Source organism: Gymnoscopelus microlampas (assembly GCF_963454915.1).
Source record: "Gymnoscopelus microlampas genome assembly, chromosome: 11".
Lineage (NCBI taxonomy): Eukaryota > Metazoa > Chordata > Actinopteri > Myctophiformes > Myctophidae > Gymnoscopelus > Gymnoscopelus microlampas.
The window spans coordinates 27,012,645-27,040,144 of NC_139948.1; the positions used below are offsets into that span (position 1 = coordinate 27,012,645).

The window sequence follows — 27,500 nt, forward strand, 5'->3', positions numbered from 1 at the left end:
TTACCGAATGGGTTCCCAAATTGCTTAAAACTAAACGTAGCCATTTGGCCCTATTATTCTTATTACCATGGGCTGCACTAAATATCTGTTAAAAATGTTGCTGATCTACTGCACAAGTAGCCTACATCTGCTATTTTCGGCTAATGTTTTCCCCAGAATAAGGATGCCAGGGTTCACTTTCATTGTGATGTGACAGTGTAAATGTCTATTGTCAGATATTTGTCATTGTTGTTTTTGTTTATTGAGTGTACAGCAACAGCATGTAACAATCTCTTCAGCTTACTTTTTTATAGCTTTGTTTTACAGATGTTAGGGCATTGGTTCTTCAAGTGGGATCCAGGAACACCAGGGGTCATTGAGGGGGTTCCAGGGGGTCCCCAGCAAAATGAAGAACGGTATAAACATTAAGCCCTATAAAAAAAAATCTGTTATTCACAAATAGCCAATCTACAAGCTCACAATAAGTTGCGATACCACATGGTTGTAGATTAGCTATTTTCAAACAATGTTGAAATAACTTGACAAATCTTCTCTTATGGGTGTCTCCTGGGGGTCTGTGGCCAAATACATATCAATTTGACATGAAAATGTTTGAGAACCACTGTGTTAGGGGATGGACTCTGAACAAGTTCCACGTGGGATGTTTCCTCTTTCCTGCACATATCAATCCATTTTAAATCTATCTATAAATGCAGAATCTGTGTGTGTCAGTCTGTCTCAGCGATAGTCGAGGAATGTCCGACCAATCAATTTCAAACATGCGATATGTATTGCAGTGGTTTTCCTGAACCAAAAATCCAAATATCTCTGTATCAGTGTCTGTCTGTCTGTCTGAGTCCCTTTTATGCCCATATGTCAGATATCCCTGATGTCATCATAGTACAGACATCATATACTGGCCACCATTTACTTGAGTACTCTACTTCAAATATGTAACCAGTTTTGAGGTACTTTAGTTGAGATTACATTACACGTCTACTCTAGACATTCTACTAGATCTCAGAGGCAAATAACTTTTCTTACTCCATTACAATTATTTGACAGTTTTAAGTTACCAGTTATTTGCTGATTTAATTATAATAAAACATACATTAACTTATAAATGCTTATTTATTAAGCTAATTACAATCCAATAATAGTGAAATGAGACACTGTGCATGCATAATGAGTACTTTTACATTCGGTACTGTAAATACCTAATCACAACAACATTTTACTTAAGTAAAATTACTTTTGTACTTTTACTCAAGTAAAAGTTTTAATACAGGACGTTCACTTGTAAGAGAGTATTTCTACATTATATTGCTACACTGTGTGTGTGTGTGTGTGTGTGTGTGTGTGTGTGTGTGTGTGTGTGTGTGTGTGACATCAACTCAAAACATCTCAATGCATTCAAATAATTTAATGGAATAAAATATCAATATTACATAAAAATATCCAGACATTCACCAAATGGTTTAACACTGACAGACACAGTGATGTTATCCCCCCCGATCGAGGCCAATGGTTTAAACCTCAGGATGAGACATTAATTAGTATATACTCTACAGACAGACAGTATACAGTAAGGACACTGAATGTGAAGACAATGTTAAGCACACTATGGTATGGCTTATTGTGATTACATTCACCTTTTTGCACCGAGATGACAATAACAATTAAGCCATAATTGTGTAACAATAACACCTGCAAGAAATTAAGACATCCAATATGGCAAAATAATATTTTAAAAAATAATCTTGAGACTCACGTAAAAATTTGATTCTGATGGAATGGAATACGGAATAAAATTGTGCCTGAAACGCCTATAAACAACATACGGTGCAATTACATAGATAAGTCGATTGTATACAGTAACATCAAACCAGGATCTGCCTTGTTCTAAATAGGAAGAGGAATCACCTTAATCTCCTTTTGTCTGTACTTTTCAGCTATATGCACAATGTAGTTTTAAGTAGGCCTCTGGCTCAATTTTGATAGTGCTGCGTTGAATTGTATCACTATAAAGCTTAATTTATACTCCATCGTACGACAGTGTCCCGCACCAGAAATAGCAAAGCTAAAAGCTCATTGTGAGCTTGTAGATCGTCCAACTATCATATGACCAAGTATAAATCAGACTTAAACATGGAGAAATGGGTAATAGTTTTCTACTTACTAGAGACTTTTTAAAAAAAGTTTTTGCGGCATAACGCTAAAGATTAAGTTCACTTTTATTAAGATTTGGCAGGGATTGTTTTCCCTGTTTCACCAGTGATAAAGCTTTCCTAAACCCTGTGTGTATAATAATCAGCACCCAGACTGTGCTGTCCTGTATGTAACATTGCAGTTCAGGGCAATGGAAAATACTAGTACTACACAGTCAAATCCAAAGTGTTAATTTAACTCTGAAAGAGATAAGAGTTTACTACTAGTAGTATACTACTGTAATTCGTCATATTCTAACCAATAAGGGGGTACAGCATCATTGGTATGATAAAAATTCTATTGTATAGCATAGGAAACAAAGTAATGTGTTCACATGATCCAAGCCATCAAATGTGACTAGAACTGGTTTTCTGGGTAAAATCATGGACGGCATCAGGCATCAGTCATGTGTTAAATCTCTGGATCACTACAATGGCACAGTTAAATCTATGTGTCAGTTAATTGATTTGTCTCAAGACACAACAACACCTATTACAACATCACATCTCAGTGCCGTCTCCACAAACTGTTCAGACTCAAAGTCATCAGGTTCATTCTCAGGATACAGCAGAACAAGAAATATCATTTATATTATGGTGATTCACCCTGGTACAACACAGTCCCATGCTGACGCCACAATACTCTCATACAACTTCAATTAACCACTTAGGCCCTATTCAAAAATCTTTTGAAAAGTTTTGAAAATCTTCGCCTATAATGACATGCCAAAAATAGGCACGCCAGGGTGAAAGTGGTTAAGACAACAGTGAAATTCAATACATTTAAGATTAGTTGCTTTTTTGGTCTGACTGAGTCAGTATATTCATGGCAATGCTTACCAGCAGTTCATATTAGGTTTTGGCAGCCACTGGCCCGGTACACCAGTGTACAGATGTGCGATGGGTTTCTCAGGACATGCAATATCACAGGGAGTTGACTGGGACTAATCCACACAACAATACACACACACTTCATGCATCATCACCAAAACCTGAAGCAGCCTCTGAGAACGTATATAATCTATGCTCTCCCTAACAGAGGTCCAAATCTATTGGATTGAAATACACAACCAAGTCTCTTCTTAAAACAAAATTGACGCTCAATCTGACATCAAACACTGGACAATTACTGTATGTATGGAGGAAAGAAAGAAAACAAACTTTTAAAAAGCAGGTGAGTCAAACAAAAAGATTCTTCTGAGAATCTAGTAATATTATAATGGAGCCTTATACAGTAAAGAGACTTATCACAAGCTCATATAAAGAAGACATCCCTCTCCACTCTCAAACCTCTGTTCATAGCAGCCAGATTATGTTAGCACGGAGGCGGCAAGTACAGCAAACCTGAAAAACATTGAGATGATATCATAGTTGATAAATTAGATAATGACTGGTGGACGTTTAAATAAGGACATGATTTGACCAATCTGCAAGCTAGTTACTGTCAGGCCACCCTTGAACACAATGCCAGCCATGTTGGCTTGAGTTCAGATGGATTGAAATGCCAGGCAAAAAAAAAAAAAAGTATACTAAAAGGAAGGATGAGTCAGCAATATGAGGAACATTATTTCCACAGAGGTGAAATGAGTGACACTACAGTAAGGACACCAGACCAGATTAGCTCAAGGCCGTCTGTACTCTCTGTGTGTTGGTGTCTGAGCATGCTCTAAACTAAATAAACAGAAGTAAACTGACCCATTTACATTCACTTTTCCTACTCTGTCTACTGACCTGTTTCCCTATTGACCATATTCCCACGGCTGTGTAAGAAGTAAAAGCTTACGGACACTGCGTGAATATGGCCCAAGTAGAGATGAGCAGGAAGGAGACAAGCAATGAAAACAAAGAAAGGCAGAAAGATTCCACAGATAAAAATATAACCAGTGCTGAACCTCAGCAGTAAGATCACCTGTGTGGGCCCACTACAAGACAGTGGATAAAGGGTGATGTTCGCCAAAACCCCTCAGGAAGTTCTGGTCCCACAACAATGCAATCCACCCAAAGTCCATCTGTCAGTAGAATAATCAGATCTTGTATAAAACGCTGGTGGTGTATTTAAAACTAAAACAAGGAGCTGCCACTGCCAAGGTGACTGGCCCAGTGGCAGCGGGCTCCAGGTAGTGCTGAGTGATGAGCTGGCTGAGGTAGAGGAGGATCTGACTGTCCTCTTCCCCCAGGCCCAGCTGCTCCTGCAAGAAGCTGCAGCGCCTGGCCTCCACTGCCTCTAGCCCTTCCTGGGAGCTGACAGGGAGGTGGAGGTGGTGGGTGAAGGTGAACAGGAAGGCCCTGGCTGCCAAGCTACTGAGCGTGCTCTGGACGTGCAGGAAGTAGGTGGAGCCGCGGCGGACATAGGTGCGGTGGTCGGCGATGTTGGCGAGCAGCTGGCCACGGTACGGTGGGCAGCGCAGAGTCTTCTGGTCGGCGTCCAATATTGAGATGTAACGGCTGTAGCGTGAGAGGGAGAAAAGCATGCTGGAACCCACAGGAGACGCCACTCTGCGGGGAGAGAGGAGAGAATGTTGGGATAGGATGAGAGATTCATCGTATTACTTTACATACAGTACCTGTTGTACAGAAATTATACAGTATATTATACAAAGATCGGATGTCTTAAAATTTGTTCTGGGTCAAGGAGCTGTTTTATCTAAAGAGGGCATTATCTTTATCAAAGGGAGAGAATCAGCCTTTAGCACGCCGCGTTGAATTAATGGAGGAAATGGAGGAAAGTTGGACTTGCGATCAATACTTTTATCATAAGAGAAATAGAGAAACAGGTGGTTTAAGGACAAATACAAAGATGTGGGCTGAATAGAAGTCTGAAATTATGGCTGAGTCATCACCAGGTAGGTGAACTATTCAGGAGGACTGAGTCAGACATAATAAGACTGAATACAATAAGGTGTAAGGAGGGCTAGGGACTGGCTTGCTATCACCAGGCAGAAAACAGGATATGGTTCTGGGTAGCTATATTGCCAAAACTCCCATGCTGATATATAGGATGTCCTTGCAATGTCATGTTCAACAAACCAATACTGTGGTTGAAAATATCATCTCTGCCTTCTCCAACATAATATTCAAATTGTGGGGTGCACCCCCACCTTGTGGGGTATGAAGGAATGGTAGGAGGCTTGCTGATGGAAAATGACCAAAATCTAAAAAATGTTTCTCAAAATCAAAGTAGTAATTCTTTTGAGGTTTGCAATAATAAAAAAACAATGACTGCAATTTGTATTCCTCATGGGGGGGGGGGTTAGGGGTAGTTGTTTGCATACCTCTCTGCTCTACAGTATAGGAGAGCAATGTGAATTAATGCAGAATTAATTAGGAAATAGGAATTCATAGGAAAGTGTAATTCCTCCTCTCTGCCCATACCTTTGCAGCCCTATGAGTTTCCACCTCTGCAGATCTGTGAGGGTGAAAGGACAGGAAAGCCAGGGTTGGACCCTCTCTCCACACCTGCCAGGCGCGGGCACAAAAAGAGCAAGGGCGGCGACCAGCCTGCGGACCCTCCCCTCATCTGCCCCGAGCACCACCAGGGTCCTGCCACTCAGCAGACACCACAGAGCCTGTAAGGCGAATGGATATTGCCGTACGAACCTCAGTGCTCCCTGGCCTGCCTTCTTCCTCTGTCTCAGGGTCCATACCTCTCCATAACCCAGAGGCGAGGCAGCCCGGTCAGAGCCAGTGGAGGCGCTCATGGTGCAGTCCGACCCATCCTCCACTGAGCACCGGGACACCACGTCTACCAGGGACCCTACTGGCAGCTCCAGCCCAATCATAGGGCTCTCTGAGCGAGGAGAGCCTAATGCATAGTCCCCCTGGGGCGGCAAGAAGGCCTGGGGCTCCTGGTTGACAACCAGGGAGAGAGGGGGTAGTGGGTTAGAAGTGTGCCCCAGACCAGGCACTGCATCTTGGCCTGGAGTCTCATAGAGGAAGCCCTCCTGAGACATACAGCATGCTGTGTCCATCTGCACCAATGCTTCAGGCTCTATCTGACAAACATCCTCAGTCACACCCTCACATCCACTCTCCATCTGTCCATCACACTTGTCCTCGGGCACCTCCAACTCTGACGCACCCTCCAGCAGAGAAATGGGAGTCTGGTCACCCCCGTTTTCAACCTCGTCTTCGCAAGCGGTAATGTCCAGTTCTTCACTGGTGCTCTCTCTCTCTGGGTCACTGTTATGTTCACGGTCAGAGGTAGGATGATTAGGCTCAGGAGTCAAGTCAGGATCCGGGTCAGGTGGATCTGTCCTCATACTCGCTAGACTCTGCTCGCCATCTCCCAGCCCCTCCCCGCTCCTGTCACTGCTAAAGCTGCCTTTGGTCTCCTCTGAACTCTCCTGTGTTTCCAGCGTCTGATCGGAGGGAGAGGACTCCAGGCGGCTTTCCCCGGGGCCTAGCTCACTATCCTGGGTATGACTGGTCTCTGAGACTAGGTCCAAGTGATCCAGCTGTTCAAGCGGTTCAAGGGAATCGAGCTCTAGAGGTTCAGGACACAGCACAATGGGAGGTGGGTGTGTGAGTTTAACATTGTCTACAGCATGGTTCACAGCACAGAACGGTCTTAAAGTCACCCCGTCTTCCTCGTCGTCTTCACCAAGGTCTTCCTCGAAGAGGAAGTTGGTGATCTGCAGCTTCTTGCAGAGTGTCCGGTCCAGGCGACGCGTGTGCAAATAGCACAGATCACCCCGGAAGCTCCTCTCCGTTTCCTTCAGCAGCTCAATAGTGGCCTCGTGGAATGTTGTGTCACACAGCTCCTGCAGCGTCTTCAGGCGCTTGTCAAAACACTTGGCTGACTTAGCTTTGATCAGCTGAGGGGTGTAGGACGGCTTCCGTTTAACACCCTCCTCCTCTTCAGCATCATCCTCGTCCTCCTCAGCTCCATCTTGAGGTCTCTGACCCTCTCCCTTCTCCCCCGTCTCCTCCATTTCAGTGCAATTACGCTTCAAGGGGTTGGCAAGTGGGGCGTACTTGTCTGATAGCTCTTCGCACTCACTCAGACACTCAGTCATACATTTCTGGCAGGTCACAGCGTTGGGATCCCGCCGTGGGCGGTGTGGGTAGGAGCTGATCTGTCGCAGCAGGTCCCTGTGTTCATAGATGCTTTTTTCCACATTGGCGATCTCGTTGGCTTTCTCCACAGCGTGGGCGGAGTAGATGCTCTGTGGCCTCGCCTCTCTGTGAAGTCCCTCCTCCTTCTGCAGCACAGAGCGCGTGTACCTGACAGGACAAGAAAAAAAACAAAAACAAATGAAGACTTGAGAAACAGGCCATAATGCAGACCATTATTCATAACTGATGCAGGTTTTTTTTTTTTTTTTTGTAAATGCAATCAAGTCCCCTGGGGCATACTACATGGGCTCTAATGCCTGATAGTCAGACTCAGTCCCTGGTTCGATTCCCGGCCGGCCGGACCATTTGCTGCATGTCACTCCCCTACTCTCTCTCTTTGTGTTTCCTGTCTCTCTCCATTATTAGACCCCAATCAAGTTCCCTAATTCTTTATACAACAAAGTATCTAAGAACCTAATTGTGCTGCGCATTGGGGCAACAGTCTGAAGATACCGTGTCTCATCCATATGTGCCCCTTTTACATTTTTGAATGCCATCTGTGCACCCTGTGATGTCACCCTGCTTTCTATTAAAACAGAATTATACACCATTATAGCAGAAGTAGAGAAACTATCACAGATACATTCATATACTGTGAAACAGTAACCAACATTAGTAGAAAGCAGTTAGTAAACTGTGTTAAGGTTTCAGTAGATATCGTCCTTACTCAAGGTCCCGAAGCTTCCTCTGCAACTCCTTGGCGAATGCTCGTCTGTTGCCAGTCTTCAGGCACTCTGATGCCTGGGAGAAGCGGAGGGAAAGCTCCTGGAACTGTAGCATGATTTTCCTCTCATCTGCTGAAACATACGCCATGCAAAATGGACGCACAAATCCTCTTGCCTCCAGGTCATAAAGCGTCAGGTGATGGACATAGGCAAAAGCCCCTTCCTTTGAGTCTCCCAGCACTACTCTTGAATCTTCTACAAAACTGAGACGTGGGTAACCGCTCCCTGGTGGGTGGCCCACAAACGAGGCTTGGTAATCCACAGACATGATACGCAAGGAAAAGTAATTGAGATCGAAGGTGCCGCAGACTTTGGGGTCATCTGGGATGGTGAGGAGTGGCTGGGGTCCCACCTGCTCCGAGAACTCAGAGATGAGAATGAAGTCTTTGGTGAACTTGGCATATGAGGTTTTGGCCCACGGGTTGGAGTTGGCAAGAGGGTGGAGAGGGACAGAGAACTCCTCAGGGAGAGCCCAGGGGTCAGGACTTGTCTCCCCAAACTCATCCTCTTTAGTGAACGCCACCACGTCTGGTGAGCCTATCATAGTGGTGTTGTTTTACAAGGCATTAGAAACACACATCAGAAGAGCAGTCAAACCCCAGTGGTCAAATCAAGGCAGTGGAGGCTATAAGCATCCATTGGACTGTCACAGTGACCAAATTACCATCACATCACATCAGCAGGTTAATTCAACAATGATAACATTTTGCAGGTAGCATACAAATGACACTGAACCAGGGGCATCTGCCAAGTCGCTCTCTTATCCATAAAAACAATCAGCTAAATCACTTCCATAAATCACTTCCAGGTATTTAGCGGATCATGCAGGCTAATGAAGCGAGACGAAACACGACCATATCTGCAGTAGCATCAATTGAGAAGAACGTCTAAAATGACCATGCACCACATCCCGTCTCCCGTAGCGTGTTTCTGGATGAGATTCAACGCACGACTGTGACGGAGGAACCTTAACAGACGCGTAGAAACCCTTTAACTCTATGGTAGAAACACTACATGTTATTATACATTCTTTCCTGAGACAGACGCCATGTTTACCCAGCTGCTGAGCGGATTCTTGTCACGTGATCATGCTACGACCAGGGTTCATGAAATAGATGTATTTATTTATCTGTTTATATTCTTTACAAATATACATAATTAGTTTCATACATGTTTTATTATTATAATATAATTAAATGCAATGCATCTTTGTCTCGTGTCAAAGTATTTATTTTCTTTTGCACGCTTTACGACAGTTTTACGACAGCACCACACTGATCAGGCGCGGAATTTGTAAACACAACATGCTCGCTGTTCGCTACCCAAAAACTTTTAAATTCAGCTTGTTTCCCACGTTGACCTTCATATTTGTGTTCGTGTAATCCTTAACGAACACCAGATGTTAATCGGAAGATTGATCTCGATGTTTACACATTTTATACACGTCGTTATATGGGGCTAATCACGCTAGCCATAGTAGCATAACTTAGCTGTACTAGGTAGCTTTCCAGTGAAAGTTGGAAGTGACAGTGACATGTTGACACCGGGCTGTCTGCAGGAGTAGAGCATCAATTAAGGTATGGCAAGGTCACCTGACAGCATCAATTTAATGGCCAAGCAAACACTCATTTCATAGCTTATGGCAGTGGTTCATATCAAGGTCCATTATTTATTTGGCATTTGAGCCACGGACCACCATTTGATGAGATTTAGCCTGTCAAACCCACAATTAAATGCTGTATTGATGTTGGTAGTACCATAGGAGAGATAACAGGCAAACGTTGATCAAAAGAACAATTCTTTAATTAAGTAATGCAGATGTATAACAATAATTTAACTCCTGAGAGCGTTAAATGAAACCAAATGGACCCTTATGGGTCCATTTGGTTTCATTTAACACTCTCAAGAGTTAAAGATCTATCTATAAGGGGTCCATTTGGTTACCAACTTTACATCATTTAGCTGGGGACCACCTGGAACCCCCTCAAGGACCACTGGTTGAGACCCACTGAGTTATAGGATAGATAGCAAGGGCTACAGTGTAACATGGCAAATGTGCATACATGCCTTGAGACAACTTTAGCTTTCAAATACAGTCTAGAATGCATCCAGAGATGACGGCTTCTTTTTCATTTTTATATCCACCTAAACAACTGTCATGTGAGAACTACCTGCTTATTTACAATAATGCACATCACTGACCTGACCTCACAAGTGGAACATACTTTTCAAATGCCATCTGTGCCATATATATCAATATATGGGGGGAATACAATTGTTGGGGGAAATCGTGTAATGCCTTGTGAAATCTGTCATTTTGTTCTGATTTTCTTTTGATGTTTGACTAGGGAGCCAAGCAATGGCAGTTGGCAGTTGCCATACCTCACATTGTGAGGGCAGGGAACGGAGGTAGCCTCTGATCACAAGACAGTCACCTGTCATATAATATATGACAGTCTTGTATCAAGGCTAGGAAGGGATATGCTGATACAGAACCTCGGGAGGGCTCTGTTCAGATCAGGACTCCAGAGGACCAGCAGGTGTTACTACTGTAGTTGTGGGACAGTCACAGAGCCAGCTGACATGATCCGCAGGACGCAGATAAAGAGGGTGCTGTGTGTGGCTGAGAAGAATGATGCTGCCAAGGGGATTTCTGCGATCATGTCTGGCGGGACGGCGAGGAGGGTAAGGACTGGGATGGACTGTTCTGGGCACGATTTAGCTAATAGGGATATACCCTGTGATGATCATAGATTCGCACTCGGGGCTTAAACGAATAGCACTTGTGATTCGTGACAATTCTGTTTTGCCATTCACTTTCACATTATAGTGTCATAGTTACATAACAGTGTCTGTTTTTTATGTAGTGTCAGAGTCACATAACATTAGAATGATTTTTGTTCTTGTTTTTACTGTTTTAATGTGGCGTATTTTAACTGTGGTGTATTTACCTATTGTCTTATCTGTATTGACCCGAGCAAAATGATTTCCCTTGTGGATAAGGCGTGTAATGTCATGTAATCTTAATCTAATCTAATTGTTATATTTCCGAAATAAATACCACCACATGCTGGATGGAAGCTTTGGACTTTATTATATTGGTTGTTATTCGTTTGTTACAGCTTATCTCCTACCAGTGTAATTACCTGAATAGACTTTGGTATATCTGGTTATCCGTACCCTGAGTATTTGCCATAGTATTAACTGATGTTTTCCATTCCCAGAGAGAAGGAATGTCAAAGTTTAATAAAATCTACGAATATGAATACAACCTGTTCGGTCAGGTAAGTTAAGATTGTAATAGATTTGTATGTGAATGTAGATTTACATATTAGTCAATTATAGCTGTCTTATATAAATTCATTATTAGTATATTATTCTTTCCCTTACAGAATGTGACGGTGGCAATGACGTCAGTGTCTGGACATCTGCTGGGCTTGGACTTCAAAGCACATTTCAAGAAATGGTAACTAAGCAGCAATAGACAGTGTACAGTATTGGTACACATCATACACACTCTATAGAATAGAATTTGGTCCCCTCTGATTCATTTTGCTTTGTATGTGTGAACACATATCTCAGCCTATTTTGTGTATCTACTTTGTATGTCTACCGTCTCCTCAGGCATAGTTGCAATCCCGTGCTGCTGTTTGATGCTGAGGTGGAAAAATATTGTCCTGACAATTTTGTACAAATCAAGGTATGTTTATATGCTCTATCCTTTCAGTAATCCTAACCCTAACTCATAATTGATTAACTGTAATTGCTTATTATATGTTTCTTTTGAACAACAAGGCCATAATATTTATGATTAATATAATAATAATATTCATTGCCTTTACATGCTGCTAGCAGCAGGGGGCTATATCTGCCAAATCAAGACAACAAATATTAAATATGGACAGATTTCAAGCTCTTTTTATGTAATTTCCTTGCACCCTTCTACCCCTCCTTCCTTCTCCCTCTGTAGCGTACCCTAGAGAAAGAGGCGAGGCAGTGCCAGGCTTTAGTCATTTGGACTGATTGTGACAGAGAGGGAGAGAACATTGGCTTTGAGATCATAGATGTCTGCAAAGCAGGTATGATATTACAGTGTGTTGGCAGAGGTGGTTGGGCATCTTGCAAAATTGCCAAACTCCCTTCTTACTGACATAAATTATTCAAACAAGCATGTCTGTGTATATGACTATACAATAAAAGGCAACTACATTTTTTTCAACAATGTGCTATTTTGCTCATGATAATGATTATGACTGTATGTGTATTTTTCAGTAAAGGCCAATATACAAGTGTTCCGGGCAAAATTCTCTGAGATTACTCCAAACTCCATCCGACGAGCCTGTGAGACGCTTATAGAGCCAGACGTTAACGTTAACGACGCTGTTGATGTTCGACAGGAGCTGGACCTCAGGATAGGTAATGTGATCAGGCCAACAATATAAATTTACCCGACAGTTGGTTCTTAAGGAATGCCTAGTGTTGCTGTTCCATAAGCAGCTATGTGGGTTGTATTGAACTTGCCTAATTGCTGGATGTGACATTCCTGTGTTTTTCTTGTTACTCCAGTCCCCACTGAGTTATTATGGTTCACACTTGAGTTCTGCCATGATCTGTTGATGAAACATAATAGCTGTGCAACAGTTAATCGAACGAATTGATTTAATCGATTATGGAAAATAATCAATTTAACCCATTCAAACCGGGAAAGCATCTGTGTCATTTTAGATTTTAGCTATATATATATATATATATAGCAACATAGCAACGTTTTTCAGAAAACTCTTCGGATTTAGAAGGCATTTGTAGAATCGGCCTCAGGTCTTAATGGGTTAAATAAAATAATCGATTTTGGGGGTAACATTTGTATTGGACATGTCATTAAAGGCAAAATGTTCCAAAATAGCCGATCTACAAGCTCAGAATGCACTGCGCAACAACGTTGTATGACGATGAATATAAAGTATGCCGTAATCATATTATACGATTATAAAATATTGTTTTGCGTAGATTCATTGATATGGTGATAAATAAAAAACGGAAAAACAACAACATGCTTCTCAATTATTTGATTAATAGAAAACATAATAGATATAATAATCACTAAGAAAGTAATTGATAGACTGCAGCCCTAAAACCCAATGCACAGTCAATTCTGTCCAGTACATGAACAGACTAAAAGCTAGCTGATGTAATCTGAAGCTGGTTGCTTTAGATTACGTCAGCTAGGTCCACTGACCTATATTGTACGCAAGGATGTAGGCTAGCCCTGGAAATTACATTGACCAATCCGGGTGCGTTTTAGTGTGTAAGTCTTGGTAGAACTGCAGTGCGAATCGTGTGATCCATGAAAACGCCTCCCTAATTATTATTATCTTAATATTAACAGAGATTAACAGAGAGGACTTTGGAAAGCCAAACTTTATCTTAAAATTGCAGATGGCACCAGTAGTTGGTTCTACTGATCTAACTGTCCTCTGTCTTCTGCCCCAGGTGCGTCCTTCACTCGCTTCCAGACGCTCCGGCTTCAGAAGATCTTTCCTGAGTCTCTGGCCAATCAGCTGGTCTCGTACGGCAGCTGTCAGTTCCCCACTCTGGGGTTTGTGGTGGAACGGTTCAAAGCCATCCAGGCCTTCATACCTGAGACCTTCTACAAGATCAAAGGTAAAAACAGCCATGTACAGCACACACCTGTATACCTATACACAAAAATATGAATTCCGGCTGCAGACCTGTGTCGCATGTCTTTCCGCCCCCAAAATATGATGTATTACTTTGATATTCATTTTTTTCCTCCCTTTCTCTCCCATATATCTCTCTTAACTCTCTCTCTCTCGTTCCCTCTCTTCATCAGTTCTCCATAGAATAGAGGAGGATACTGTCGATTTCAGCTGGAAAAGAAACCGTCTTTTCCACCACACAGCATGCCTGGTTCTCTACCAGATATGCATGGAGGTGCGTGTAGTGTATGTACTATATTTTTTTGTTTGTACATCTACGCTCACCGCTGTGTGTCTACATAGGAATCCAACGATTTTCAAAAATGACAAAAAATCGAAATATTTCAGAAAAAAAGGTAATCAAAGTGCAGCACGTTGTGTGCCTGTAGATTGGCAATTTTCGCTGGTTTGGGGGGACTTAAAATTTCTCTTTTGGGTCTCGAGCTAAAAGATTTGGGAACTACTGCTGTATGTCAAATAAGATAAGATGTTTTTTAATTATATTCTGTCAAGCTCTCAGGTATAACTTGTGTTTATCCCTTCCTCCCTGAGTAATTAACCCCCCCCCCCCCATATCATTATTCTGGAAGCGTTGTTTGTCTTAAAATGTCTAAAAATATAATATGTATGTATACAGTACATAACAGATTTACAGAAGAATCTTCTTCTCAGAATCCCTTAGCAACAGTCACCTCAGTAACCAGTAAACCCAAGAGCAAGTGGAGGCCGGTGCCGTTGGACACTGTGGTAAGAATATATGGATACACAAAATGATAAAAACAAATATACACTCTTCACATACTTAATTCTGTTTGAGCTAATGATAGGCAGCTTTATTGATATAGCACTTTAACTCACTGAGTGCCAGAATTATTTCTGGCTATGTTGTGCCAGAGATTTTAAGTTAAAAAAAAGTAAGTAAGTTAAACAAGGAGTGGATGGAGCTGCAAATCTTCAGATAATGATATCTTGGGTTCTGAATTTTCCCCCCAAAAAACGAAGAAAGGAAAAATCTTTTTTGAGTTTTTTACTATTTTTTCAAAAACACGTGAAACACGTGATTGGCACGTTGCACCATAGCGGTGAAACACGTGAATAGCACTCAATGAGTTAATACATAGAATACCAGGACACATACAGTACATACAAATGTCAAGACAAATACTATATTGTGGATAGAAACAGCGTGGCTCCAATGTGGATCTCGCACCTGGCTCTAATCTGGATCTGGGACTTCATGTGGCTAGCCTGTGTCATCTATGATGTCAGTCGTCAATGACATATTGATGAGGTTTGACTCCAAATTTTGGCAAGGTTTCAGCGCAATCACAACCTCATTGACTTTACATTGAAAAAGAAGTAGTGGAGGTTCTTCAATTACCCACTGGCAGCGTGCATACAACGTTTGGGCGCTGATCTGTCCAGCGGTATGCGAGATTAGCTCCAGACAGACACACACACACACACACACACACACACACAGACACTCACAGACCCTCTCATAGTCTGCTTGTCACGCTGAAAAAAGAGTAGGATGTTTGAAATCAGAGACTTGAACCCTGGTTTGTGATGTCCCTGCTGCCCTGAACCCTGACAGTCCTTTCCCCCATCTCTCTGACAGGAACTGGAGAAACTGGCATCACGGAAGCTAAGATTAACTGCAAAAGAGACCATGAAAATAGCTGAAAAGCTGTACACACAAGGGTAAGTATTTGTGTACGTTAAAACATAAAAGTAGTTAAAACATGCATTCTAACGTCATGTATGAAAACTGTCCTTGTTCAATTATATCTAAATGTTCTTATCAGTGTTTCCATCTATTCTCTTTTTATTTTATTTTATTGTTGGGGTTCAAGCCTGAAGGTTGTGCACATTTCTGTGAGATGGTAAATGATAGACACATGACATTTTGTTTTTATAGAAGTTTTAAAAGTCCAAGTCCTAAGTCCAATTTACACAAAACTGTCTATCGACATCCATCTCACTCTGCAAATCTGCTTCAAGAACCACTACATATTTGGAAAAAAAAACACCTGTCCTACTCCTATCATCATATAACCTGTTAGTTATGGCCTTTGTATATCCCCTCCCCTCAGGTTCATCAGCTACCCCCGCACAGAGACCAACATGTTCCCCAAAGACTTGGCATTGGCTCCCTTGGTGGAGCAGCAAACCGAGAGCCAAGCCTGGGGAACGTTTGCCCAACGGGTCCTAGACCAGCCTGGGGGACCCAACCCACGGCAGGGCAACAAGTCTGACCAGGCCCATCCCCCCATACACCCTACCAAATATGCCAACGCTCTGCAGGTACAGCACATAAAGCTAGAAGTATTCAACCAACACACACTGCACTTGTTAAAATGCCACATATGCTAGCATTGTGCTTATGTGTGCACCCCATGTGTATCTACTGTTACAACTGAAGTAATTATAAATTAATGTCATTCTGTTTCTACCCTACGTCTCCAGGGCAACGAGAGCCGCGTGTATGAGTTTATCGTCCGTCACTTCCTGGCTTGTGTATCCCAGGATGCCGTGGGGCAGGAGACCGTGGTAGAAATAGATATTGCCCAGGAGAGGTTCTCCGCCTCTGGACTTATGATAATCGCCAGAAACTACCTGGACGTTTATCCCTATGACAGGTGGAGCGCCAAGGTGTGTGCCTATGATTATTAAAGGAACATGTTATACGGTGAATACAGTTGAGACAAAAGACAAACTCTGGCAGTGTAACATACTTTGTAACTACTTTTTAAAAGGTCCTGTATTAGGTACCCTAATAATTTGTACGTATTTCTGCACATGTCATAATAGGATAGAATAGACCAACATTCAGTGAAACTAGCGTGTACAAACTTAAAACGCCTTTAAGTTTGATCTACAATGATGTATATAGGATTCAAGTGGCTAACGATGGCAATGCTGTTTGGTTGGTCTGTCCGTCCAACAGTACATCATATATCAAAACCTACTGCCTAGATTGCCGTGGAATGTTCTGTGCTACTTCATGCTCTGCAGAGAATGAACCATAATGATTTCAGTGATCTATGACCTTTCCCCTAGTTCCAACATTTTCACTTTCACACAAGATATCTCAAAATCTAGAGACCCCACCACCACAAGCCCACTAATAGTAATTTCATAACCCCAGTAGTGCCAGCATGGGGCTCTGGGGATGGCAATGTCACCCACTGTGGTGCTTAAGGGGCAGCACAGTGGCCCCTAGGGGCCAGTAGCAGGGCTTTCAGACTCTTTAGTGTGTGTGAACGAGGAGAAGTGTTGGTTCTAGCAGTTGGTGCTTCTACCACAATAATCATGATTTCCACATTACCTCCACTGATCCCCACAACTCGACTGTACTGTGTAAAAAAAACAAAACGTTTGTGTGTATGATACATGCTGATTCTAGGTGATCCCAGTGTACCAACAAGGTTCCCAGTTCCAGCCCTCAACTATAGAGATGGTGGACGGACAAACCAGCCCTCCTCAGCTGCTGACTGAGGCTGATCTCATATCACTGATGGAGAAACATGGCATAGGTACAATATCCACACACACACACACACACACACACACACACACACACACACACACACACACACACACACACACACACACACACACACACACACACACACACACACACACACACACACACACACACACAGAGAGACAATCTTTTTCTATCTCTTACATGCACAAATAGACTTTCAGTGATGGAAAAACAGTATGGCACATGTGACATACATATTTGCCATCACACCATCGCCCTGCAACAGCTTCATATATGGAACAGTATATCAGATTAGTCTCACATACAGTATATAGGATTGACTCTTAATTTGACCCAAAGACCAAGGAGATCTGATTTTTCGAAGATTTAGACTCCCACCCACTTCCTTGTTAACTTAAAACTTTAAAATTCTGTATCTCGGCTCCTGAGTACTTTTGTTTTTTCATTTAAAAATCTCTGGCAGTCTACTGCAAAAAATCTGAAATCAATGGCAGTCAATGTGTTAACAGTCATGGGTGCAGGCTATTGAAAACTTGGAGTAGAGTAAATAGAGCAGGGGCATCGCCATTGGGCTGTACTCACACAGACATGTGTGACATGTCTGTAGATGGACGGATGGATGGATAAATAGATAGATACTGTAGATAGCCTTTGACTTTAAATGGATAGATAGCCGTTGACTTTAAATGTATGTTTTCCCTGGTTATGACATTTTTCGTTTTCCCCCCTCAGCTCCATGAGGGATTTTATTACTCTCTCAAAAACGTTTTCTCACAATGCCTACAGGTACAGATGCAACCCATGCTGACCACATAGAAACCATAAAGAGCCGTATGTATGTGGGGCTGACTGATGACCAGAGGTTCATCCCCGGAGAACTAGGCATGGGTCTTGTGGAGGGTACGAACACACAAACTCACACGCCCATCCTCACTGCATGCACCACGCAGATAGGGCCACGCTCTGACGTTATTCTGCTTTGTCTCATAGGAAACTATGACTCATTCAACAAATATATTACCATTAGAGTGCGTGTGTGTGTGTGTGTGTGTGTGTGTGTGTGTGCGTGTGCGTGCGTGTGCGCACAGTAAAATTGTTCATTTAAGTCTGAGAGTGTAAAAATGGATCCATAACTCTCAGAGTTAACCACTTAAACCACAGCATCTGTATTCTGGGGAAAACTTGCACAGAACGCATGGGGTTTAACTCATTAAAGACGTATAAGCATCTGTGTCATTTAGAACATTGGTTTAGAACAGTGGTTCTCAAAAATAACAGATATACAAGCTCACAGCGCGTCACTTCGTGCCGCACTGCGAGCGTATACATCTGCTATTTTTGACATTTTTTTTAGAATATTTAAAATCTTCTCTTCTGGGGGACCCTGGCACAAAACATTTTCAGATGGGGGTCCGCCGGGTTCTTGACACGAAAAGGTTTGAGAACTACTGATTTAGAAGGCATTCGTAGAATCGGCCTCAGGCCTTAATGGGTTAAGTAAATGAACAGTGGGGATTTTACTCTGTAGGTTACAACTCCATGGGCTATGAGATGTCCAAACCTGACCTGCGAGCAGAGCTGGAAGCAGACCTGAAGCTGGTGTCAGAAGGGAGGAAGGACAAACAGAGCGTTCTGCAGCACCACATCCAGAAATACAAAACGGTCTTCATTGAGTCTGTCAGGAAGGCCAAGAAGTGAGTCACAGAGTAGAACTAGAAAGATTGCACTCATTAGAGTATACTCTGTACACCTGCCAATAATACTATGCAGTTGTCAAGTTTGTCAAGTCTTCATAATCTCTTGATCAGTAAACGTTATCTAGCTAAAAGTAAAACAAATGGAATGGGATGGAAAAATGACTTGTCCAAGTGCATTGGCATTATTTCATACAGGATGATGGTGTACCTGCTAGGCCTTGGCCTGTCGCACCTCCAACGGTGCCGATGGAGGACTATGCATGGCAGGGGCGTCCGCTTCCCTGAGCCAGGCCTAAACCTGACCGCATACCTTGGTTAAACTTGGTTGTTGCACTTATTAAGTAATTGTGACACAGCTAAGAACTAGGTCTCCACCAGGCCAGGTAGTAGAAGTCAATCTTAGCCAATGAGGATGAAATATGAGAAATCGTACAAGTCCGTCTTGATGACATGACTATAGAGATAATGTGTACCGATTTGCGTGATGTTTAGACAAAATCTGTTCATAGAAACAAAGCGCAAAAAAGTCCGCCTGGTGGTGCTATAACAGGCCAATGTAAAGTTTCATGGCAATCGGCCGCTCCGTTCATGATTTGAGGCATTTTGTTCAAAACGAGCCACCCCTGCAAACTTTAGATGCCAATCAGGATGGAATATGAAAGATCGGACAGATCCGTCTTGATCACATGACTATAGAGATAATGTGATGTTTGGACAACAAAGATCTGCCTCCTATACTCTGGAATAATCTCCCGTTTCACATTAAGATAAGCCTTGAGATTTTCAAATCCAAACTGAAGACCCACCTTTATACTCTTGCTATATAAATACATTTGACTTGACTTGACTTGACACACACAAGGACAGACGGACATGGGCGAAAACGTAGTCTCGACTCTCGACTACACCTTCGACATGGCAGAGACAATGAATGTACTGTTGTGATTGATGTTGTGTGTCAGGTTGGATGAAGCTCTGGCCCCGTACCTGGGTGCAGCTCAGGAGTTCACAGAGACAGAGCAGCAGGACATGGAGATTCCCCTCCCGGTCAGGAAGTGTCCTCACTGTGGGCGGGACATGGTGCTGAAGACGAAGAGAGAAGGAAACAAGTGAGACAAAACTGAGGGCTGCACAGTACAGTACAGTTAGATGTGGAAATGATCATATCTCTATGTTCATGTCAGACTATATAAGTGAATTTCCTGATGATTATGTTGTGTTATAGGTATAGGAGCGCTCATCCTTTGAACTACAGAGAGCTGTGTGTTCTGTTCATTGGCACATTCACTGGCATTTGATCATTTACTGTAGGGTTGGTCAGTTTGTAATACTATTTTAATTTGAAGCACTGATGGTAACGGTATATACTGTATCACAACAATATATTCCTTTTTCTTAAAATTTCAATATAAGGACACATTTCACATAATACAGAGGTACGGCATTTTAAGATTTCTTGTGTGCAAAACTGCAATACGAAAAAACACACCTTAATTCAGTTAGACATGAGAGATTCTATGCATTTTGTGGCAAAATTGCCAACATTGACTTAATGAAGGGAACACCTTTTTAGAGACAGGAGTTTTTTGCTCATGAAGCTTTCATTTCCCAATAAAATAATGTTGTGCTGATTTGGCCCCTGTTTTGGAGAGGAGGACATGCTGTAACTATGCCATACCTGTAACTGTCCAAGTTTTCTGGGATTCCTTGTTTTGGGGTCTTTCCAGAGAGAACTCGTGACAGGTCTGGTATATCCCAGCCGTCTGTTAGCTGCATCCTGCCAACTGTGTAGTCCTCTTGCTATGCTATATATCTTGACAGTTAGATACTGTAGATGCGTTGTCCACTTACAGCCGACAAACGGGTGCACAAAAGTGGACTTTTTTTCCTCTTTCTTTTGTTTTCCATGGCTCAATCTGAATAAATACTCTTCCTCATGTGATACATTTATATACCTACAATAAAATATGTAATTGGTCCTTTTCCAGAGGCAAAGGTGATTGTTAACCACATTCATGTGTGCATAAATGTAAACTAAAGTATTTTCTATGAATCATGAATAATTAAATCATGAAAATAAGTTTAAGCATAATTCCAAGAATAAGGCCCCATATGTTTTGTGCTCTTTAAACCCTGCAACCTAAAGCAGTATTAAAGCTGTAACGTTTTCCTTTTTTTTTCTGATTACAATTTTAATCTGTATGGTAGAGTATATTATTACAATATTACAATATGACTATACAATTGGGGTGGTTGTATTTGATCTCCCTGCTCCCATGTTCTGGTTTGACAGAAATTTGGGTCAAACTTCAGTTCAGTTTCTCCCTTGAGCAAGCAGGCAGGCTCTATTGGCTCAGTGGTTAACATTTCAGCACTTGTACAGGAGACCCGGGTTGAAAGCCGGGGTAGAACAGGAAAGTTATATTGTAGCTTTTAAGATCGAAAACTAAACAACTTCTCTTTTTCTCGCTCTACCTAATTATTCCTGCTCCCACCCTCCCTTCATCTCTTCTTTTTCTATCTCTTCTCTCCCTTAACCTTCTCCAGTAAATTCCTGTCCTGTTCTGGCTACCCAGACTGTAAGACAGCTGTGTGGTTCCCTGACAACATGGTGCTGGAGGTCAGCAGAGATGAGAGCATTTGTCCCACCTGCCAGCCTCGGCCCGTACACATGTGAGTATAGACTGGACAACTGTCACTTTTCACTGTAAAGCACTCGGCTCATCTGCACAATGCTAATTGTGCAGCTAATATTCAGGAATTTGGCAGAACAAAAATATGAAAATTGTGTTTGTTGAAGCGCTTGCAGTGTTTCCATTACGGGCAGGAACTTTACCCCCTGCACCACCCGGATGATTTAGATTTTTCTAGATACATGTTTCTTGCCACTGTTTCCCAGGTGCCAAAAGTTTTGTAAAACGTCATAATCTCACTGATCGCTATCTGTCCGTCCGTCCAATGTAAGCAATGCATCAAATTACATCACAATTCCTCAATCCTTGCCCCTTAATGGATTGGAATAACTTATACAAGAGACAAAATCTCCATCCCAATAAGAATGTAAAAAGGGGGTTGCTGCTCCTTTTATTTCCCATGTACTGAACCTGCTCAAAGTCCTTTGATCATGACAAGTAACTGTACTGTTGTCCAGATCATTTCTTTTCATGGTGTCCCCTTTCAGTGCAATATTAACCACATGAACCTTAGTGTCCCTATTCCGGGGGGGGGGGGGGGGGGGGGGGGCAGATCTACAAGCTCACAAAGCGTCGCATGAGCGTGTAGATGGGCTACATCTTGATTTGATGTGGAGGGCAAAACAGGATAGAGCCTTGGGGGACCCCGGTCCATTAAGTATTAAGTAAGTATATGGGTGTAAGTGGCTAACACATGGAGTCAGTAAACACAAAACACTCATTGGCTTTGCACTGCAAGAACTGGTCAAAATCTCTGTCTTCACGTGGGTGTTAACCCTTCTCTCACGTGTCTTCTCTTCAATCCAAACGCAGGGCAGTGCTACACACCAACAGCTGTTACTATAGCGACTAGTTGGGTGCAGAACTCAAAGTTGTTTTTCTTAAAACTAAAATAAAATACAAGATATACATATCTTTCCTTATATTCATCACACTCCTACACTGTATGTTAATAGACTAGACCCCAACAAACACGCAAACACATTCTCTCTTTCACTGGAACACTCCTAAATCGTTGCTCTCTGGTGGAAACCTTGTATGTATTCATTGGTTCAATATTTATAAAACCCACAGACATAGTTAACCCATTAAGACCTGAGGCCGATTCTACAAATGCCTTCTAAATCAGTACTTCTTAAGCTTTTTCGTACCAAGGACCCCCAAAATGATATGTAATTGGCCGCGGAGCTCCCATCTAAAAATGTTTTGTGCCAGGGACCCCCAGAAGAGAAGATTTGTGTTTAAAAAAAAAAGTGGCTTGGGCCGTAGCGTGACGGTCCAGGCACCCTTGGCTGCAATGCCGGTTCGACTCCCGATCCAGACGGCCTTTGCTGCATGTCACCCATCTCTCTCCCTGTTTCATGTCAGCCTACTTTCCCTATCCCTCTCTAAATAAAGGCATAAAAAGATTTTTCAAACACACAAAGATGATTGAAAATAGCAGATGTACAAGCTTGCAGCGCGGCACAAAGTGAGCTTGTATATCTGCTGTAGTTTTCTGAAGAACGTATGTTGCTAAATATATAGCTAAAATCTAAAATGACTTTCCCGATTTTAATGTGTTAACCACTTTCACTTTCATTCAGAAATAGCAAAAATACGCCACATATTTTGTCACATTTGTGTGACACTGTAGTATTAGGGCATTCATTTACGAAAAGAATCTTAACATAAAAATGTGAAATATGGAGATACAAGGTTTCTGCCCGACCACAACGATATGAGTCCTATATAATTGCTGTTGGTCTCTTTCTCATTTTCCCTTTATCAACTCCCCTTTGCCTTTTATCTCAACCCCTGCCGCCTCTTCCTTCTTTTTCCTGCTCTATCCCTCTCCATCTCTACCTCCCCTTCTCTCCGTCTCTTTGTACATTTTCCTTTATCAGAAAGTACACAGCGTTTTCACCTTATTGCATATTTGGTTCATATGAAGTCTCAGATACTGCTGAGAGAATGGATCTGCCACAATGGAGCTTATCTTGCCAGGTGTCGATTAACACAACGTGTACATGGAGAGCAGATCTGCCAGCACTGCACATTCCACTCAGACGATGACTACAATTACCTCATTAATGCACAGTTTTATGTTCTCCTCATATCAAACATTATACCATAGTATATGTGATACAGCTCTAAACAATGCTGGAGTACAGCTCAACATCTTTTCAGTTCATTTATTTGGTCACACACTGAGTCTCAGTGCTGTTAAACCGCCATGTCCCCTGTGCGTTATTCTCCCCAGGTTAAAGTTCAAGTTCCGTCGGGGCACCCTGCCTCCCATGATGCCTCTGGAGTTTGTCGGCTGCATTGGTGGATGTGATGAGACCCTGAGGGAAGTGCTCGACCTAAAATACCTCCGAGCAGGAGCAGGAGGCGCTGGGGGAGGTGGAGGAGGCACAGGGGAAATAGGTAGAGGTGGAAGAACAGTTAGAGGCAGAGGAGCAGGAAGAGGCGGAGGAGCAGGAAGAGGTGGGGGAAGAGGAAGAGGTGGGGTAGGTGATCCTCGTCCACCAGCCCCCCGGCCCATTACAGCAGACCCACCGAGATCCATAGCACCCCCGCGACCATCTTGGACCCCCCAGTCCCGGCCTACCTTGGGTGGCAGCGGCAGCAACGGTGCTGTTGCAGACCCCAGCAATGATGTTGTCGTGTGTAACTGTGGCCAGGATGCTCTGCTCCTCACTGTGCGCAAAGACGGCGCCAACCAAGGACGTCAGTTCTACAAGTGCAATGGCGGAAGCTGTAACTTTTTCCTTTGGGCCGATCAACCAGACCAACAGGGGGCACCGCAGGGCAGAGCTCCTCATCCACCGACAGTACGGAACGCTCAGCCTCCCCGGCCTTCCATGGGCTTTGGGAACAGCCCTGGAGGAGACAGAGGCGGGTGGGGTGGAGGAGGAGGTGGTGGTGGAGGAGAGACCATGTGCAACTGTAACGAGCCAGCGGTGATGAGGACGGTGCAGAAGGACGGGCCGAACAAAGGACGCACGTTCCACACCCGTGGGAAACCGAGGGACCAGCAGTGTGGCTTCTTCCAGTGGGCTGACGAGATTATGCCTCCGTCAGGTGAAGAACAGACACGCGCACTCAACACGCATGCATGAAACACACGCAAACTGATCTCAGACATCCTAAAAATGTTACTCTACTTGACACACATATATAAAGTTGCAAACAATACATAATATATACAGTATTAGTATATCAGATGTGTCAATTTTTGAATTTGGAAGATTATCCAGAGCTACTTTGAATGCGCAAGATCGAGTAAGTACTAGCCAAGTAAATATTGTGCCAAGAAAAGAAGCATGTTCTACTAAGTAACTAAAATAGCAGGTAAACATCATATATAGCACCTGTCTAAATTACATCATTAAATAACATGTTTAGCATCTGTGGACAAGCAAACAGCATACATCCATCTACATACCGTACATAGCATTTGTGAACAACTAGCATCTAACTAGTCAACAAGTCATACACAATCTCACCTACACATTTATGTAGCGGTAGCGCTATAGAAGAAATGTCATGACTCAGAAACGCATTCACTGGGACCTTGAGGCACTCACAGATGTGAAGATGACATGTTTCAGTGCTTTCCTCCATTTCCAGCATACCTGGAAGTGTTAGGATAACAGATCTGTTATCCTTCTTTTTACCTTCTCCTTTAACTCTGTGGTTCTCAAAGTGGGGTCCAGGGACCCTCAGGGTTCCTTGAGGGGGTTCCAAATGGACCCTTACATGTCTGTAACTCTGAGAGTGTACACATGGACACTCTCATTTTACATTTTGTACACTCTCAAGAGTTATTGGGGTCCTTGAAATTAAAACGTTTGCGTGTGACCTCTCTTCCCCAGGCTCAGGTGGTTTTGGAGGCGGGTCTGGTGGAGTCGCTGGTGGGGCAGACGGGGGGAAGAAGGCGTGGAAGAAAACGGGAGGTGCAACTGCCAACAAACCTCCTGCTGCCAAGAAACCACGTACCTGTGGCATCTGCCATGAGCCTGGACACACCCGTGTTACATGTCCACAGCGGTGACCTCTGATGGTGGCTGAAGACAGAGGGCCCTATTTTGCGCTTCCTAAGTACCAGATCTTATGACTTAACTTAAGACCTAGAGGCGTGGCCAAGGCTGTTTGGCTATTTTGAATGGCCAAACAGCATTGGCCACGCCTCCAGGTCTTAAGTTAAGTCATAAGACCTGGTACTTAAGACGTGCAAAATAGGGCCCAGAGACTCTATGCTGGATTGTTATGCAGCTTATGGAATTTAGGGACACCCTGGCCATGGATGGGTTTTGCTGTTAAAATCCATTCAATCTCTTATAGTATGCTACTTTTATTTGTTACAGTATGTTATTCTATGTTTGTGTGTGATGAATAAAAGACTAATTTACTTTTAAATAAATAATTAAATAATACCTGTTTAAAGCAATTTAAACGTGAAATTGTTTGCCCCTTGTCTCTAGGATCTATACCACAGCTTTGATCCTAAGACCAACCACAAGTAACAAAGTAAAATGATTTGTTGGTAGCTGGCAAATACAGTACATTGCTGATAATGTTATATTGTTGGCTGGCAGCCATACAGCACACGCAACAGGATTTAAACACAGAAGTCTGCCAAGGCCTTTTGTCTTAGTGTACAAGTACTAGAACCAGAACAGAACATTCCGTACATGTCTGACACTAATAGTTCCTAGGTAAGTGTTTGTTCAAAAATGGATGTCTGTTTTTGGGTCCTGCTTATAAAGTCATGGGGCTTTGTTTTTGGGGTGCTAAAGAGTTGGAGAAAGGTATTTATTTGAAGCCTTAAAATGTCAAGCTGAAATATAAATATAATTTATGTGCTTTCATGCTGAAGACAAAATTCAAAATGAACTTGACACTTGACCTTTAGCTCTACTTGACCTTACTTAGAACTCTGACTCCTGTCTGACTGACAGGATGTGCAGCAAAGATGATGCTACCGGTCAGGAACACATTGATATATAGTAGACCACTCTTGCAACCTCAGGCTGTCAATGTACTTGACAATGAAGAGATTTACTCAACTGGCCTTGAATCAATTTAATCTATAATCTCTTGTATCCTGACAGCATAACAGAGGACTTTGAGAAAGGCTTCATTGATAAACAGAAGCAGTGCTGAAATTGAAAAAAAACAAAAAACTAAACAACTATATACTGCATTGGTTGTTGAACTGAATTCGTTGACTTGGTAATGTGTAGATTGATTTTCTTCATCTTAAACTGTTGGAGGATAAAGACGGAATCGGTCGGGTATTTGGTGTTAACCAGCAGATGAGGTTTTTTGTGTCTTGTCTTCCTTGTCAGATAAAATGGTACAGTATGTTATTTTATGTAGTGTGTAATGAATAAATAACTAATTGCACTTTACTTTTAAATGAATAATTAAATACCTGTTTAAAGCAATATTAACGTGAAATTGTTTGCCCCTTGTCTCTAACAGACAAGTTGTTATTGGGCAAAACATGATTTCATAAAATATGAAATAGGCTATAAAATAGACTAAAATTATGACACAAAGATGTGAGCAGACAAATTGGTAGGTAGGCTACACTGGAACTGTTAGGCTACTATAAAATTGAAGCTGATAAATGGGTAGCCTATACTCCTGGCTGAAATTCCCAAGCCACCTTAAAATGTACTAGGCCTATTTTATGTTTATTTCAGCCAATCAGGAGAGAGTAGGCTACCCATTTATCAACTTCAATGTTAAATAGCCTACCAGTTCCAGTGTAGCCTACCTAGCAATTTTGTCATCACTTTCCGTTTCAACTTTTTTCCCTGTATCCTGCATGAGTTCTCTCTTTTGTTTGGATGCAATTGG

At 42.5% G+C, this 27,500-nt stretch overlaps 2 protein-coding genes across 2 annotated transcripts; one reads left to right on the forward strand and one right to left on the reverse strand.

Annotated features, from left to right (window-relative positions):
* Positions 1-1,418: 1,418 nt before the first annotated feature.
* smcr8a (Smith-Magenis syndrome chromosome region, candidate 8a) lies at positions 1,419-9,046 on the reverse strand. Its single transcript, XM_084072717.1, has 3 exons — positions 7,969-9,046; positions 5,559-7,409; positions 1,419-4,682 (listed from the first exon to the last, which is right to left on the reverse strand). The coding sequence occupies exons 1-3, from the start codon at positions 8,568-8,570 to the stop codon at positions 4,211-4,213; spliced, it is 2,925 nt and encodes a 974-aa protein (XP_083928843.1). The 5' UTR covers positions 8,571-9,046; the 3' UTR covers positions 1,419-4,210.
* A 272-nt stretch (positions 9,047-9,318) lies between these two features.
* top3a (DNA topoisomerase III alpha) lies at positions 9,319-26,288 on the forward strand. The gene is made up of 20 exons (XM_084071566.1): positions 9,319-9,603; positions 10,375-10,711; positions 11,251-11,310; positions 11,419-11,492; positions 11,651-11,726; positions 11,997-12,105; positions 12,299-12,442; positions 13,517-13,687; positions 13,878-13,978; positions 14,416-14,490; positions 15,365-15,447; positions 15,840-16,050; positions 16,213-16,398; positions 17,153-17,282; positions 18,044-18,157; positions 18,786-18,951; positions 19,917-20,063; positions 21,502-21,627; positions 23,890-24,713; positions 25,508-26,288. The coding sequence occupies exons 2-20, from the start codon at positions 10,508-10,510 to the stop codon at positions 25,684-25,686; spliced, it is 3,180 nt and encodes a 1,059-aa protein (XP_083927692.1). The 5' UTR covers positions 9,319-9,603; positions 10,375-10,507; the 3' UTR covers positions 25,687-26,288.
* The last annotated feature ends 1,212 nt before the right edge of the window (positions 26,289-27,500 follow it).